This window comes from Triticum aestivum, chromosome 1D (assembly GCF_018294505.1).
Source record: "Triticum aestivum cultivar Chinese Spring chromosome 1D, IWGSC CS RefSeq v2.1, whole genome shotgun sequence".
Classification (NCBI taxonomy): Eukaryota; Viridiplantae; Streptophyta; class Magnoliopsida; order Poales; family Poaceae; genus Triticum; species Triticum aestivum.
This window is the reverse complement of record NC_057796.1, coordinates 65,604,163-65,618,055: the sequence shown is the minus strand read 5'-3', so window position 1 is coordinate 65,618,055 and position 13,893 is coordinate 65,604,163. Positions and strand designations below refer to the sequence as shown.

General features: G+C 46.8%; 2 protein-coding genes across 2 annotated transcripts; one reads left to right on the top strand and one right to left on the bottom strand.

Moving 5' to 3' along the window:
• Positions 1-955: 955 nt before the first annotated feature.
• LOC123180332 (putative RNA polymerase II subunit B1 CTD phosphatase RPAP2 homolog) lies at positions 956-5,433 on the top strand. Its single transcript, XM_044592364.1, has 6 exons — positions 956-1,676; positions 2,419-3,306; positions 3,397-3,605; positions 3,689-3,952; positions 4,452-4,607; positions 4,700-5,433. Exons 1-6 carry the CDS (start codon positions 1,064-1,066, stop codon positions 4,796-4,798), a joined length of 2,229 nt encoding a protein of 742 aa, XP_044448299.1. The 5' UTR covers positions 956-1,063; the 3' UTR covers positions 4,799-5,433.
• Positions 5,434-5,913: 480 nt separating this feature from the next.
• Positions 5,914-8,504, bottom strand: LOC123180331 (probable protein phosphatase 2C 47). Its single transcript, XM_044592363.1, has 4 exons — positions 8,154-8,504; positions 7,253-7,444; positions 6,922-7,157; positions 5,914-6,819 (listed from the first exon to the last, which is right to left on the bottom strand). Exons 1-4 carry the CDS (start codon positions 8,298-8,300, stop codon positions 6,246-6,248), a joined length of 1,149 nt encoding a protein of 382 aa, XP_044448298.1. The 5' UTR covers positions 8,301-8,504; the 3' UTR covers positions 5,914-6,245.
• Between the last annotated feature and the right edge of the window lie 5,389 nt (positions 8,505-13,893).

Sequence of the window (13,893 nt, the reverse complement as noted above, 5' to 3'; positions counted from 1 at the left end):
TAAGTAAGCAAACACTCATGTTTTTTGGAATACAAGAAGCTGATTGAAAATCACTAAACTAGAGAAAATATCCGCTAGATAATGAAAGTAATAGAAAGAAAATCACCTGTACGCTAACTCCACTCGCTACAACCCTAGTGCCAATGAACTGACCCGGTTGTGACGCCATGTGCATTTTCCCTCAAGTTAGCGAACACAAGCAGTCAAATAGGATGTATCGCAATAAACATCAAATAGGTCCCTGGTTGTAGTCCTTGTTTTTTAAAATATATGTAAATTTATTGATATCCGCAACCATTACAAGTGCAATGCTTTGGATCCAAAATTTAGGAAGCTACAAAGTAGGTACTATAATTAAAAATTACAATGAAACCTTTTGGAGTCATCTTCTCCGTAATGTCAAATTATCAATCCGTGCACACACGAAATATTACCAAGACTTCAAAACTACCAATGGACCAAAGGAACGATGATGTCGCTCGTTTGCCCGCACGAACTTGACAACTAATAAAGGTTTCTAAAGTTCCCTAAAAAATATAAAGGCCTTTGAAAGCACGTTTCCCTTCCAAAAAGATGGAAAACTTTGAGCTATGAATGTACTTTAGCATGGAACGATCCTCTAGGAGTGCAGGCCATTGAACTACAAGGTCACCATAATATCGAACAAAGAATTCAACTCCACATAGAATCAAACCAACTTTTTTTTTGAGAAACGAGAATCAAACTAATAAAAAAACACGATACACTATTTTTTTGAGACAAATAACACGATACACTAACATAAAGTTTTTTTTGAGACAATACACTAACATAAAGTTACTAGACCACAAACCCAAATTGCATGGGCCAATTTTCATCTTACCCGTCCACAAAGCCCCCAGCCCACAACAACACCATCCTGTGGGCCCAACTACAAGAACCGCCATACCCCGCCGTCGCCCCCAAAATAGCCCAACCAAAAACACATGCGCAATAGTCTGCTGTCTGCTCTGTGCGCCGACCCACGCTTGTCTTTCTCCCCAATCTCCAAACTCTCTCTAGTCCCCACCACAACCCGCTCCCCATGGCGACGGCCGCCGCCACCGCCGCCAAGCCGGCGGCGAGGACGACGGTGAACGTGGCCGGGGCCGTGTACCGCGTGCAGCTGGCCCTCCTCGACGGCGCAGCGGCCTCCAACGAGCCCCTCCTCCACGCGGCCGCCGCTATCCTCTCCCGCGCCGACTACGACGACGTCGTCACCGAGCGCTCCATCGCCGAGGCGTGCGGCCACCCAGCGTGCACCAGCTCCCTCCCCGACCCCGCCAACCCCAAGGCGGCGCCGCGGTTCCACATCTCCCTCCGCGAGCACCGCGTCTACGACCTCGAGGAGGCCCGCAAGTTCTGCTCCGAGCGCTGCCTCGTCGCCTCCGCGGCCTTCGCCGCCTCGCTCCCGCCCGACCGCCCCTTCGGGATCCCGCCCAACAGGCTGGACGCCCTGGTCGCGCTCTTCGAGGGCAGCGGGGACGGTCCGGGGCTAGGGTTTCGGTCGGACGGTGGGAAGAAGGAGGACGAGGGGAGGAAGGTGGAGATTGTGGAGAAGGAGACGCCTGGGCCTGGGGAGGTGACGCTGCAGGAGTGGATTGGGCCGTCGGGCGCCATCGAGGGCTATGTGCCCCGCCATCACCCCATTCATGAAGGTGATTGTTTCATACTGAACTCTGTTATTTACTTTGACAATTTTGTAGTCTGGATATTCATTCTTGCATTTGATTATGTTGCCATTGGTTGACTGGAGGACACTAGGATTGTTGAGAATAGCTGAGGCATTTTACTGTCTTTGTGTGCTGGGAATTTTATGTGGATTGATCTGAATAACTGAGAAATTTTATCGTCTTAGGGTGCGCAGAGTTCTGTCTTTCTATGTGGATGTATGCCAAGCCATTGCAATTGAAATATACTGGCTATGTGATATTAGAATGTAGAATTAGCCTCCAACCAGATGAATACATGCAATCCTGGCTATTTTTCAAATTTTGTTGTATCTACGATAAAACTAAGTGGGAGCTTGTTGGTTATTACAACCGTCAAGGGCGTTTTTTGCGGGGCAGGTCGCTGGTCCAATGGGGCAAACCTGCCTCGCGACCACCTTTAGGAATTTAGAGGAAGAGGTGACTCGGAGCCGTCTTCTTTAGAAATTTCAGGTTCTTACAAAATTGAACACAGGATATAAAATCAGTTTTTGTTAGTGGCACATCCTATTGGTTGGTTCTATTCAATAATGTTGTAGAAACTGGTGTAATAAATGTTATAATAGTGACAGTAGTTTTACTTGCAGGCACATTACTGTACGTGAAAGGATGCTTATCTCTTTCCCTTTGTTCGGCTTGTCTTAAGTTTCGAACAATTGAAGAAACTGTGAGCTTGTGTTCTGTATTTCAGGGCCAATGCCACAGGCTAAACAGGGCAAAGCTAGTAGAGCTGAGCTGTCCGGGAATAAGAATGTGGATTCTGGGGCTGCTGTTCTTGGCGAACATAGCATGGCAGTTTCATCTTCTTCAGTTGAAGCACAAGTGGGCTCTGAAGATATAGCTAAAAAAATTGATGGCATGGTCCTTCATGAGAACACAAAAACGAAGAAAAAAGGCGCAGATAAAACCCTATCAAAGATTTTCCAACAGGATGAAGATACGGATATGTTATTGCCTTGCATAACTGATTCCATTGCGAAGCAACTAGAGCTTGTAGTTTTGGAAGAGAGAAATGACAAGAAGAAAAAGAAATCAACTAGAGCATCATCAAGGGCATGCAAGAGTAAGCCTGCAAGAAAACCTGCTGGAAGTAATGGCCATGAAGTAGGCTTTACTAGTACAATCATTATGGGGGATCCTGCTTCGGTAAAGATGGATCAAGGGCCTTTGGGTCAATATGACTTTGCAAGTTCCATCCTCATAGATAATCAGCCCTCATCATCTCAATACACAGTAAGAGATTCAATGCATACTTACACTGAACAACTACACAAAGAATTCAGTAAAGCAGTGGACCTTGAAAAAAATGAGACAAGTGACGAGAAGGTTAGTGCTGCACTAAAATCTTCACTGAAGGCTGTAGGGTCTAAGAACAGAAGTCAGTCTGTGACATGGGCAGATGATAATGGGAGCATCTTAGAAGCAAGCAAAGCATATGACATCGATTCAGATGCTAAAAATCTATCTATGGAGGACATTGACAGTTCACTAAGGCGTGAATCCGCAGAGGCTTGCGCAGCTGCCCTTATTGAAGCTGCAGGAGCTATTTCTTCAGGCACATCAGAAGTGGAAGATGCAGGTGAACATATTTTCTGTAACCTTGTGGTCCTTTAATATGCAAAATACTCTTATGTAGTTGATATACTGACCTGAAGCTTCCTGAATACAGTTTCCAAGGCAGGGATCATCATATTGCCTGACATGCTTCACCAGAAACAGTTCGAGAATGTCCATGGCAAAGATACAGTGGAAAAGGTAGTATCTGAAACAGATGGTAATGTTGTGAAGTGGCCAACAAAGACCGTGCTTCTGGACACTGACATGTTTGAAGTTGATGATTCTTGGCACGACACACCACCAGAAGGTTTCAGTTTAACAGTAAGCATTTTTGAGAAAAAAGCGGTAGTTTTGTTTCTTTTAATTCATTTTGAAATTTTGCAATGACATGCATATCTTTTCAGCTGTCTGCTTTTGCAACAATGTGGACGACAATATTTGGATGGATATCCCGGTCATCTTTGACCTATGTATACATGCTTGATGACAGTTCTGTGGAAGAAATGTTGATTTCTAATGGGAGAGAGTATCCTGAGAAGCGAGTTTCGAAAGATAGTCAATCATCTGAAATTAAAAGAGCTTTAGCTTCTTGCATTTCTAATGCACTGCCGGTACTTGTATCAAACATGAGGATGCAAATCCCAGTTTCAAAGTTGGAGACTACTCTGGTATGAATTAATATACTCTGAGTGAGTTTATTGCCTGATTTACAGTTGGTCCAAATATATACTTTGCTACGTAAAGTCCTAAACTTGCATATCATTGTTTTTAGGCTTACTAGCTGGAACAGAATACCGATCACTACTATCGGCAAACAACAGTCCAGTACATTTGAGAAATTACTCTGGTAGAGTTGGGATTCCATATTTCTTTATACAATATAAAATGGGTAGAATGTGCACATTTCTTTACTAGATAGAGATAAGACTAGTTGCACCTGTGTATGTCCTCATTGGCTAGTGTTTGTTTGTATCCGTCTTCTCCTACACCTGGAACCTCTGCTGCATACTTTTCCGGGCTAACATCAACTCAGCGTAAAAGAAAATGTATAGGTTAGCTTGATGCTAGCATCTGATAACTATTTTGGCTCTCACAGGCAGAGCCATTTGTTTCTGCTTGCACCATGCTTTTGGATAATATAATGAGAGTATCTGGTTGCCACTACAGGGATACTTGATTGACACAATGTCACTTGTTGACGCACTGCCTGCTCTGAGATCAAGGCAATGGCAGCTGCTGGTTCTTGTTCTGCTCGATGCACTCTCTGTGCACCGGCTTCCTGCTCTTGCTCCAGTGATCTCAGACTCAAAGCTTGTGCACAAGGTGACGTTTCTTTTCCCTACCTCTGGTATGCAAATGCAAGGATGCCTATGTGTTTTTAGACACCTGATTGTTTTGCCTTGTGCATACTGCAGGTCTTAAACTCGGCTCAGGTTAGCAGAGAGGAGTACGACTCCATTGTCGACCTCATCCTCCCTTTTGGAAGATCTGGCCAGACGCCCATGTCAAGTTAACCCGTGGAAGAAGTTCATCATCACAGTATCAGGCGGAACAGTAACAATCCTCTACCAGGATTCGGATATATATGCCCACTCAGCCGAGTAGATAGAAGTCGTCCCATATCAGCATCAGCAGCATGACATACGACTCAAATACCGCCACAGTGACAGCCCCCATTGGCTTGCTATCTAGAACATCACAAATCTTGCTGCTTTACCATTACTTGTTGTATGTTTCTCTTGCGTTGCTGTCAGCTGCGTTGCGGGTGCAGGCAGGCTTGTTTCATGTCACTCTCGTGGATTTCACCTTTAGCCGGGAGGAGAGAGAGCAAAAGATAACTGCCACGAGAGCTATGGCCAGCAGCATCACATCGTAGTGTATCTTATCACCACGAACTCGCGTTCTCACTCTCATCGTAGTGCGTCTGTAACTGTTGTTACCTGTAACCATTTGACTCTTGTGGGTTGGCGAATGGCGGCCTGGCCCATCCGTGTGTCACCTGACTGGCCGAGTGCTGGGGTGCCTGCTGCAGGTCGTCAGTGACTGGTCGATGCCGACGGCGGACCGCCGTCGCTGTATGGCTCAATACATTTGTGCATTGCCTATCACCTTCCCTTCCGTGGTCAAAATGCAGCGGCTCTTTCTTCTAGCTCTCGTTTTCTGGACTTTGCAGCTGTGCGTGTGTGCGTGGGTGGTGCAGGTGCATTGAACCCACCTGCTGTCGCTGCAGCTGATTTTTAGGCGTCTTATCAGATTCAGAAAAGATATAGGCTTCGGAAAGGTAGAATTCTTCTTGACGATTATGGATTCGGTTCCGGAAAAAAGAGCTGTGGGTTAGGTGAGGGGGGCGTGTCTGGTGGTGCTGGTGCCAGCCATTCCACCACCATGGCTAACTTGCCGGCGCGGATCGAGATAGTGGTATGTTCAGCTAAATTTACCACTACCGCCAGGCCTTCTCTGGCTTCATTCACCACGGCACCTGCTACTCTATGATCCCTAGCTGATGATAGAAGCAACTCAGGCAGAGTTTCACCATGGATCCCAATTTTTCATGAAGAGTTCATTCTATTTTCTCTACTCGTACGTGACAAGATGAGGAATTTACTATTCTGATGAATCGAGTTGACCATAGCCCCCCGAATATTTCTGTTAGATAGCAGCAGATGTTGCTCGAGGAAATCAGGTCCATCCGTGGCCGCAACGGATGTACTACCATGTAGTACTATGTACAACAGCAATGGCGTGAGCAATAACAGCAACAGAGAGAGAAAAGCACAGGAAACAATGGGAGAATGCCCCTACAAAACTGCCGGGCTACCGCCTGAAAAAAATGGTAGGGACTAAAAGGGAAGTGGCAGTTACGATTCCTCGACCGATGTCAGCATATTTACAGCGTGGGAACGAACCGACCAGCAGCACTAGGTAGGGGAGCAGGAGCAGAGCAGGCATCTCAAGCTAGAGCTAGCGGTCAGTCTCCAGCCAGCTCCTCAGGTTGCACAGGGCCTCCGCCGACAGGCCCTTGCAGCTCCTCGGCCTCGCCGCCGCGGCAGCGGGGGGCGGCGGCGGTGACCCGAGCTCCGACCCGAAGCACACCACGATGACGGTCAGGTTGTCGGCCGTCTCGAGCCGCTTCGCCTCCATGACGAGCTCCCGCGCGCACCGCTCGGGGTCGTCGTGCTGCCGCAGGCCCCGCCGGACCACGCTCACCGCGTGCTGGCTCGTCATCACGTCCCAGATGCCGTCGCAGCCCATGATGAGGAACTCGTCGTCCTCGCTCAGCGTCGCCTGCTGGAACTCGGGCTCCGCGATGAGGGGCGACGTGGAGCAGTCGGGCACCTTCATGTCCCAGTCGCCTAGGGCACGCGTCAACGAGAGCACCCCGTTGAGGTACCCGTCCTCGATGTATCCGCCGGAGGCGGCCACCCTCTCGCACTCCTCGGCGTAGTTTGCCCTGTGGTCCCGAGACATCTCCATCGCTATGCCTCTCCGGCAAAGGACCGCTCGGCAGTCACCGGTGTTCGCAACCAACAGTTGCCTGCAAGTCAGGTCAGACACTCGACTGAGCATGCACGCTGAAGCAAGAAAATAAAGATCAGTTCTACAGACTTGAGACTGCTTCTAGTAAAGCACATCTTACCTCCCAAATACTAATGCTGCGAGTGCGGTAGTTCCGGAGGAGCGGCTGATGTCTAAATTATCTGCCAGAGCAAGATCGGCTTGCAAGAACGCGCTGCGAATGCATTCCTCGACGGACTGAAGGAATACATCATCCACTTGCAATGCTTGTGGGAACTCTCTATCCTCAAACAGGAACCTCATGGCATGCCTTTTCATGTAGGCTGCAGCATCCGGACCCCCATGGCCATCAAAGACCTACATACAAGCAGAGGAAACAAGACAATCCATTTAGGCGCAGTTGCTGTGGTTAAAATGCAGCAAGCAAACACAATAATCACTTATTGACTTACCCCATAGAAGGCACTAGGTAGTGGGCACACCAACAGCGAGCCAAGATGAGCTGAAAGATCATCTATCCGGATGTGTTCATCTTCCATGTACCTCCTAGGTCCGATATCAGCAAAGCTTCCAGACCGAATATTGGGTACAAACTGTAGTGTCTCAGCGGACACACTCGTCGCACCATCGGTGTTCGCCAATCCCTATACCAAACACGAAACATTACCACCTTGTTTCTTGAATTCACAACAAATACAAACAACATAAGCTTTTCCCCATAGTCTGCTAAACAACATGATTAAAAGCCCGGACTACTTGTGTACCAAAATGGCCTCAATCTTTTCGTCGGATGACACACAGAACAGCATGAGACTTATCTCCACAGCTCCACTATAGGTTCAAAATATCAATCGCAGCAAAAACCTGATTTTTTCTGACTTGATTGAGAACAAACAGCACTTTGCAAAAGCACATATGCTGCTCGATTCAACAACTCTACACACTACACAAATGGCTCCAATAATTAGAGCACCCACCTTCTCTGTGGCCTACAACCACCACCACCCTAGAACCAGAACCCTCTAAAAGGGAGCTACTTTTTCTATGAAAGGGTGTCAGACTTTTGCATCCACAAGCAGATAACCATTCCTTGTACTAAGAGGAAGAGAAACCAAACTTCCCTAACCAGTATAAGCAAACTTCAAGAATAGTATGGCCATAATAATTCATTCACAACAATACATGATATTTTAAGCTGATTGCGTCCACAAATCTGTTCTAAAAATCAGACAAGAAAGCATACAGCAGCTACAGCTGATCCGTTGCTAAAATCGCCCGATCTCTTTAGGGATATACGGTCTCAGGACTAGCATAGGAGCAAAGAGAGGCAGGAGTCTTAGCGGCGGGACTCACCATGCGAGGCAGCTCGACGGCGACCTCCACCTCCACCTCCGGCACGGCGACCGCCGACATCCCGGCCCCCTTGGCGACGCACCGGCGGTACTGCACCTCCAGAACGGGCGCCGGCTGCTGATGCATCACCTCCGCCTCGGCCACCATCTCCGCGCGCCCCGACACGCCGTGTCTCCGGCCAGCGACCAGAAGGAAAAGAAAGGAGAAATCTTCCAACTAAAACAACCGCTCGATCCGTGCCGACGAGGGGAGCGAGAAGAGTCTCCGGAGGATGTCGCCTTTCCAGCGATCTCGGTGGATTCTAGGACACGGTTTCTTGATCTGGGCAGGGGGGGAAGAAGAAATGGGTAGAGAGGACGAGGGTGGTTGGCTTTTATCCCGTGCTACTTGCTTGCCCCTGTGTGGAGGAGGGGGACCGGCGGCGACCGGTGAGTGGGCGGGCGGGCGACCGGTGCGTGGCGGTGGGGGTGCACGCGGCTGATGCACGGACACGTGGATGCCGACCTCAGCACATGATTCATTTCCCCTCTCTGATTTGGGTGTTGGGGTAAGCGAGAACATTTATTCAACACAAAGTTTTTCTTTTTTTGCGAGAATATTCAACACAAAGTTAGTGATAACAAAAGTGAAATAGAGTATTATGCTTGTATAGTGAAACAGAAGGGGGAGGTCGGCCAATGTCAAGGTGAGACTTGACCGAGCGGTGGCCACAAATGATTGGCGTAATTTGTTCGCGTTTGCTGCAGTTGAGCATATACCGTCCCCTTGCTCGGATCACCTCGTCGTCTTTCTTAAGGGAGAGCCGGATCTAGGTCCGGTGAGGGGGAGGAGCAGACGGTATGAGGTATTTTGGAAGAGAGACTCGGCGTTGCCAAAGGTGATGGAAGATGCATGGAATGCAGTAGGTGAGATTCACAACCTCTCACAGTTGAGAGAGGCCCTGTCTAAAACAATGACTGCGTTAGGGTCATGGAGCAGGAAATTTGGCAATGTGACGAGAGAACTTGCGAGGTCAAGAAGCCAGCTGGAGGAGCTTATGCATATGAGAGCGGGCAGGGAAGAAATAAGGAGAGTGATGGATAAAATGAATGAACTGTTATATTAGGAAGAGATGTTGTGGATGGAGAGATCGAGGATTTCTTGGCTTAAGAAGGAGATCGAAATACAAAGTATTTTCAAAGCAAAGCAGTTTGGAGAGCGAGGAAGAATAAGATCCAGGAATTAACGGACAGCATCGGAACCGTTCATACGGAGTTTGTAGCTATGAGCAGGATCGCAAATGAGTATTTCCATAATATATTTGCAGCAGACACTACTTTGAATGCATCTGAAGTAGTGAATCTTTTTGAACGAGTGGTGTCGCCCGCCGATAATGACAGGCTGTGTGCGCCGTTCACGGATAAGGAGATCTCCGATGCATTGTTTCAGACTGGGCCTTTGAAGGCACCAGACCCAGATGGTTTTCCCGCACGGTTCTTCCAACGTAATTGGAGTACAGTGAAGGAGGGAGTGCTGGCTGCGGTCAGGGACTTTTTCAGTACTGGTGTTATGCCTGAGGGTGTTAATGCTACATCGATCGTGCTCATCCCAAAAACATCTAACCCCTCAAGGATGTCTGACTACAGGCCAATAAGTCTGTAATGTGACCTATAAGGTAATTTGAAAGTGTTTAGTCAACAGATTACGGCCTTTGCTGGATGATATAATCTCGGTGGAGCAAAGTGCTTTTATACCTGGCAGGATGATTACAGACAACGCTTTGGTTGCCTTCGAGTGTTTACATTATATTAAACAAGAGAAGGATCCCACAAGGAGTTTTTGTGCATATAAGCTATACTTGTCAAAAGCTTATGATCGAGTTGATTGGGCTTTCTTGAAGCAGGTGATGCAAAGGTTAGGGTTCTCTCAGCGATGGATTGACTGGATAATGGCGTGTGTCACATCAGTGAGATATTCAGTAAAATTTAATGGAACTCTCCTCGATTCATTTGCACCGTCGCGGGGGCTGCAACAAGGAGTCCCACTCTCTCCATTCTTATTCTTATTTGTGGCAGATGGACTTTCAGCTATTTTGAAAAGCAAGGTGCAAGCCGGCGATATTGCACCAGTGAAAATTTGTAGGATAGCACCGGGCATATCCCACTTGCATTTTGCAGATGATACTATGCTGTTTTTTCAGGCCTCGAGGGATCAAGCAGAGCAGGTTAAAGCTTATTTGGACCTGTATAGTGCGGCCACGGGCCAAAGCCTGAGCTATGACAAGTGTTTGATGTTCTTTGGTGAAGCGTGCCCGGTCTCGGTTCAAGAGCAGGTCAGGGACGTTCTTAAAGTTACAAGTTTGGTAATTGAGGAGAAGTACTTGGGCCTTCCCACACCCGAGGGACGCACGTCTAAAGGTAAGTTGCAAAATCTTCAGACAAGCCTTACCAAAAGACTTGTCCAGTGGGGTGACGGATATCTGGCGCAGCCGGGTAGAGAGGTGCTTATCAAGTCTGTCGCACAAGCTTTATGCACATACATAATGGGAGTGTTCAAGTTACCGTTCTCGGTGTGCGACGATCTCACTAGAATGGTGAGGAATTTTTATTAGGGATCGGAGAAGGGGAAGAGGAAGGTTCATTGGAAGGGATGGGATCATCTTATGCAACCAAAAGATAGGGGTGGTGTCGGCTTTCGAGATTTTCGTCTATTTAACCAAGCCCTTCTAGCTCGCCAGACTTGGAGGTTGATCACAAGGCCGGATAGCTTGTGTGCTCGGTTGCTCAAATCCAAATACTACCCGGCTGGTAACCTAGAAGATACGGTGTTTGCTGGAAATGCCTCTTCATCTTGGCTGGCTATTAGCCACGGTCTGGAGTTATTGAAGAAAGGATTGATTTGGAGAGTAGGCAATGGGAGAAGCATTCAGGTGCGGCGTGATAGTTGGATTCCACGGCCTTTCTCGTATAAACCGATCTCAAGGCAGGGCATTTGTCGTATTCGATATGGGTCCGATCTGTTGAATGACAATGGGTCCTGGAAGGTTCAAACTCTTAATCAATATTTCATGCAAGCAGATGTGGTGGAGATTCTGAAGATCAGGGTATCCCCAAGGCGTGGCGATGATGTCATTGCCTGGGGGCCGGACAAATTGGGCGTCTTCTCCGTGAAGAGTGCATATCATCTGGCGTTCGATGAGTTACATAGGGCTAACGCTGCATCATCTAGTTCGTCGCCGTCCGGTGCGAGGAGCTGTTGGAAGTTCATTTGGAACTGTGGAGTTCCGCCAACAGTGGCAAATTTTGCATGGAGAGTCGTGACTGATGGGTTGCCGACGTGGAAAAATGAACACAAGATTGGATTGGAGACTACAAGTATGTGCCCAGTTTGTGGACTAGCTACGGAGGACAACTTCCACCCGTTTTTGAGGTGTCAATTCGGGAGGGATCTATATTTGAAAATGGCAAAAATCTGGAGACTCCCTTGGCTACAATCAATTGTTAACTATGGAAGGAGTGGCTACTGCAGTTACTTGCGCCAAGAAGTGAGCTCGAGAGGTGTATGTTTCTTCTTGTTTTCTGGAGAAGTTGGTACATACGCAACGAGGTGGTGCATCATAAACCGGCTCCGCAGATGGATGTATCGGTCAGATTCCTGCAGAGCTATCTTGATTCACTTATGGCAATCAAAAATGATAATGGTGCTGACCCAGGGAAAGGGAAAACATACATTACAATGGACAATAAGGTTCGGCCGGTTATTCATAAGCCCAAGTCGCCTAGCTGGGAGAAACCGAAGCATGGGTGGACAAAACTAAACACAGATGGTGCTTTTGTGTCATGCGATGACACTGGTGCGGGCATGGTCTTGCGAGATGAGTCAGGAAAAATCATTTTCTCAGCTTGCAGGGCGTTACAGTTTTGCAGAGATGCGCTGGAGGCGCAGCTCTATGCTTGTATGGAGGGGTTGTCCTCATTGATCCAACGTACAACATTGCCGATACAAGCTGAGCTGGATTCTTCTGTTGCAGTGGCTATGATCACATGTGGTGATACCGATCGATCGGTCTACTCGTCGTTAGTTAATGAGATTAGAGTGTTATTGAACCTACATCAAACTTGTATTACTCATGTTGCTCGTTCACAAAATAAGACGAGTTACAAGTTAGCTACTTTTGGTTATCTTAATAATAGGACTATGACTTGGTTAGGGTCAGGTTCTCCTGAACTTTTGGAGATAATTGCTGAGGATTATAATGAGACTTTGATTGAGTAATACAAGGTTTGAGCTCGCAAAAAAAAGATATAACAAGCATGCATATTCATACTTGGTTCTGATGTGCAGAAGCAACATGAAATTTGCAATGATTTTGTGTGGGAAAGATTATGATGTAGAGAAGCAACATGGGATTTGCGATGACTTTGTGTTAGGAAAGATTGTCGTGCTCATATTTGATATCGATTATGTGCGTGGAAGATTCCTTTTGCGGCTTAAGGTTACGTGTGTCATGATAGTCTTGTTTTATGTATTAGTTGTTTTGGTTATTTCATTTGGCTATTAATGCTTTTTATTATTTTGACTATTTTGTCGCATACAAATTTAGCAGCTGCAACTAAACCGAAATGGGATTGTCGTTTTCCTGAGCTGCGACATAAATTCTACGTAAGGTTGAGTGTTTTATTTGACAAGCAACGCGACATAAATACTACACGAAGTTGAATTCAGACAGCAAAACGATAAATAGTGTCTTCCTACATTCGCTTCCACGCCATCTTCCATTCGCTTCGCTCGTTTGTTAATTTATTCTCAATAACTCTCTCATTTGACACATATCTCTCCTTCCACTCTCACCGTGCACGTGGCAGATCCCTGCCTCACCGCCAAACCTTCTTTAATTGTGGTGATGTTGTTGTCGCCTCTGCCGCTTCATTTGAATATAGTGTGAACATTCGAAATGTATACCGAGTAAAATTGATTCCCATGATAGTCGACGATGATGGTGGCCTCCTACTGAACATCGTCGTCGACTTTGCCCTTGTGGAGGGGGTTACCCTTGCTTTAAGATGTTTGATAGAGCGCTAGGGCCAACATGGGTTGCAGTGAATGCGTTGGTTTACACACTTCATGATTGTGTTCTCCCTTTAAACCAGTTAAAGCTCCTTTGATTCAAAGGATCTCGTAGGACTTCTGGAGGGTTTGGGTCCTTGTGTATTTTCCCTACAGTGATCATTTGATTCGCATGATTGAAATCCTTCGGAAGTTTTGGGATATAGTACATAGTTTTGTAATTCTATATGATACAAAAAATGACATGACACTCTATCCCTACGTTTCCCATATTCCAACATTTTAAAAATCCTGCAAATCAAACATATCCTTAATGTTGGTGCATAAATTTTATGAGCATATATTTACTTCTGAACCTTGTGATGCCGCAGATACCGTTCTTGATGCTATTCCTCACAAAGTTACTAATGTGATGAATGATGACTTATGTCAACCTTATACTGATGAGGAGATGAAGGTTGCACTTTTGCATATGGGCCCCACTAAAGCTCCTGGCCCGAACGGTTTCCCAACTCTCTTCTACCAGACACATTGGGATTTTTTAGGAGAGGAGATTTGTCAGACTGTCGGGAGATTTTTGAAGGGAGACCTATTTCTAATGGTTTTTGTGATTAAGTTATTGTTCTCATTCCGAAAGTTGCAAGACCCAAACAGCTCCAGAATTTTCGGCCTATTACCCTTTGCAGCGTTCTTT

Bases quoted from the DNA above. Each gene is read 5' to 3' on its own strand.
- LOC123180332 (XM_044592364.1), top strand. From the start codon at position 1,064: ATGGCGACGGCCGCCGCCACCGCCGCCAAGCCGGCGGCGAGGACGACG. The intron at 3,307-3,396 runs GTGAACATATTT...TCCTGAATACAG, and splicing joins ATCAGAAGTGGAAGATGCAG to TTTCCAAGGCAGGGATCATC. The intron at 4,608-4,699 runs GTGACGTTTCTT...TGCATACTGCAG, and splicing joins ACTCAAAGCTTGTGCACAAG to GTCTTAAACTCGGCTCAGGT.
- LOC123180331 (XM_044592363.1), bottom strand. From the start codon at position 8,300: ATGGTGGCCGAGGCGGAGGTGATGCATCAGCAGCCGGCGCCCGTTCTG. The intron at 7,445-8,153 runs GTGAGTCCCGCC...TGTTTGGTATAG, and splicing joins CCGTCGAGCTGCCTCGCATG to GGATTGGCGAACACCGATGG. The intron at 6,820-6,921 runs GTAAGATGTGCT...CCTGACTTGCAG, and splicing joins GCAGCATTAGTATTTGGGAG to GCAACTGTTGGTTGCGAACA.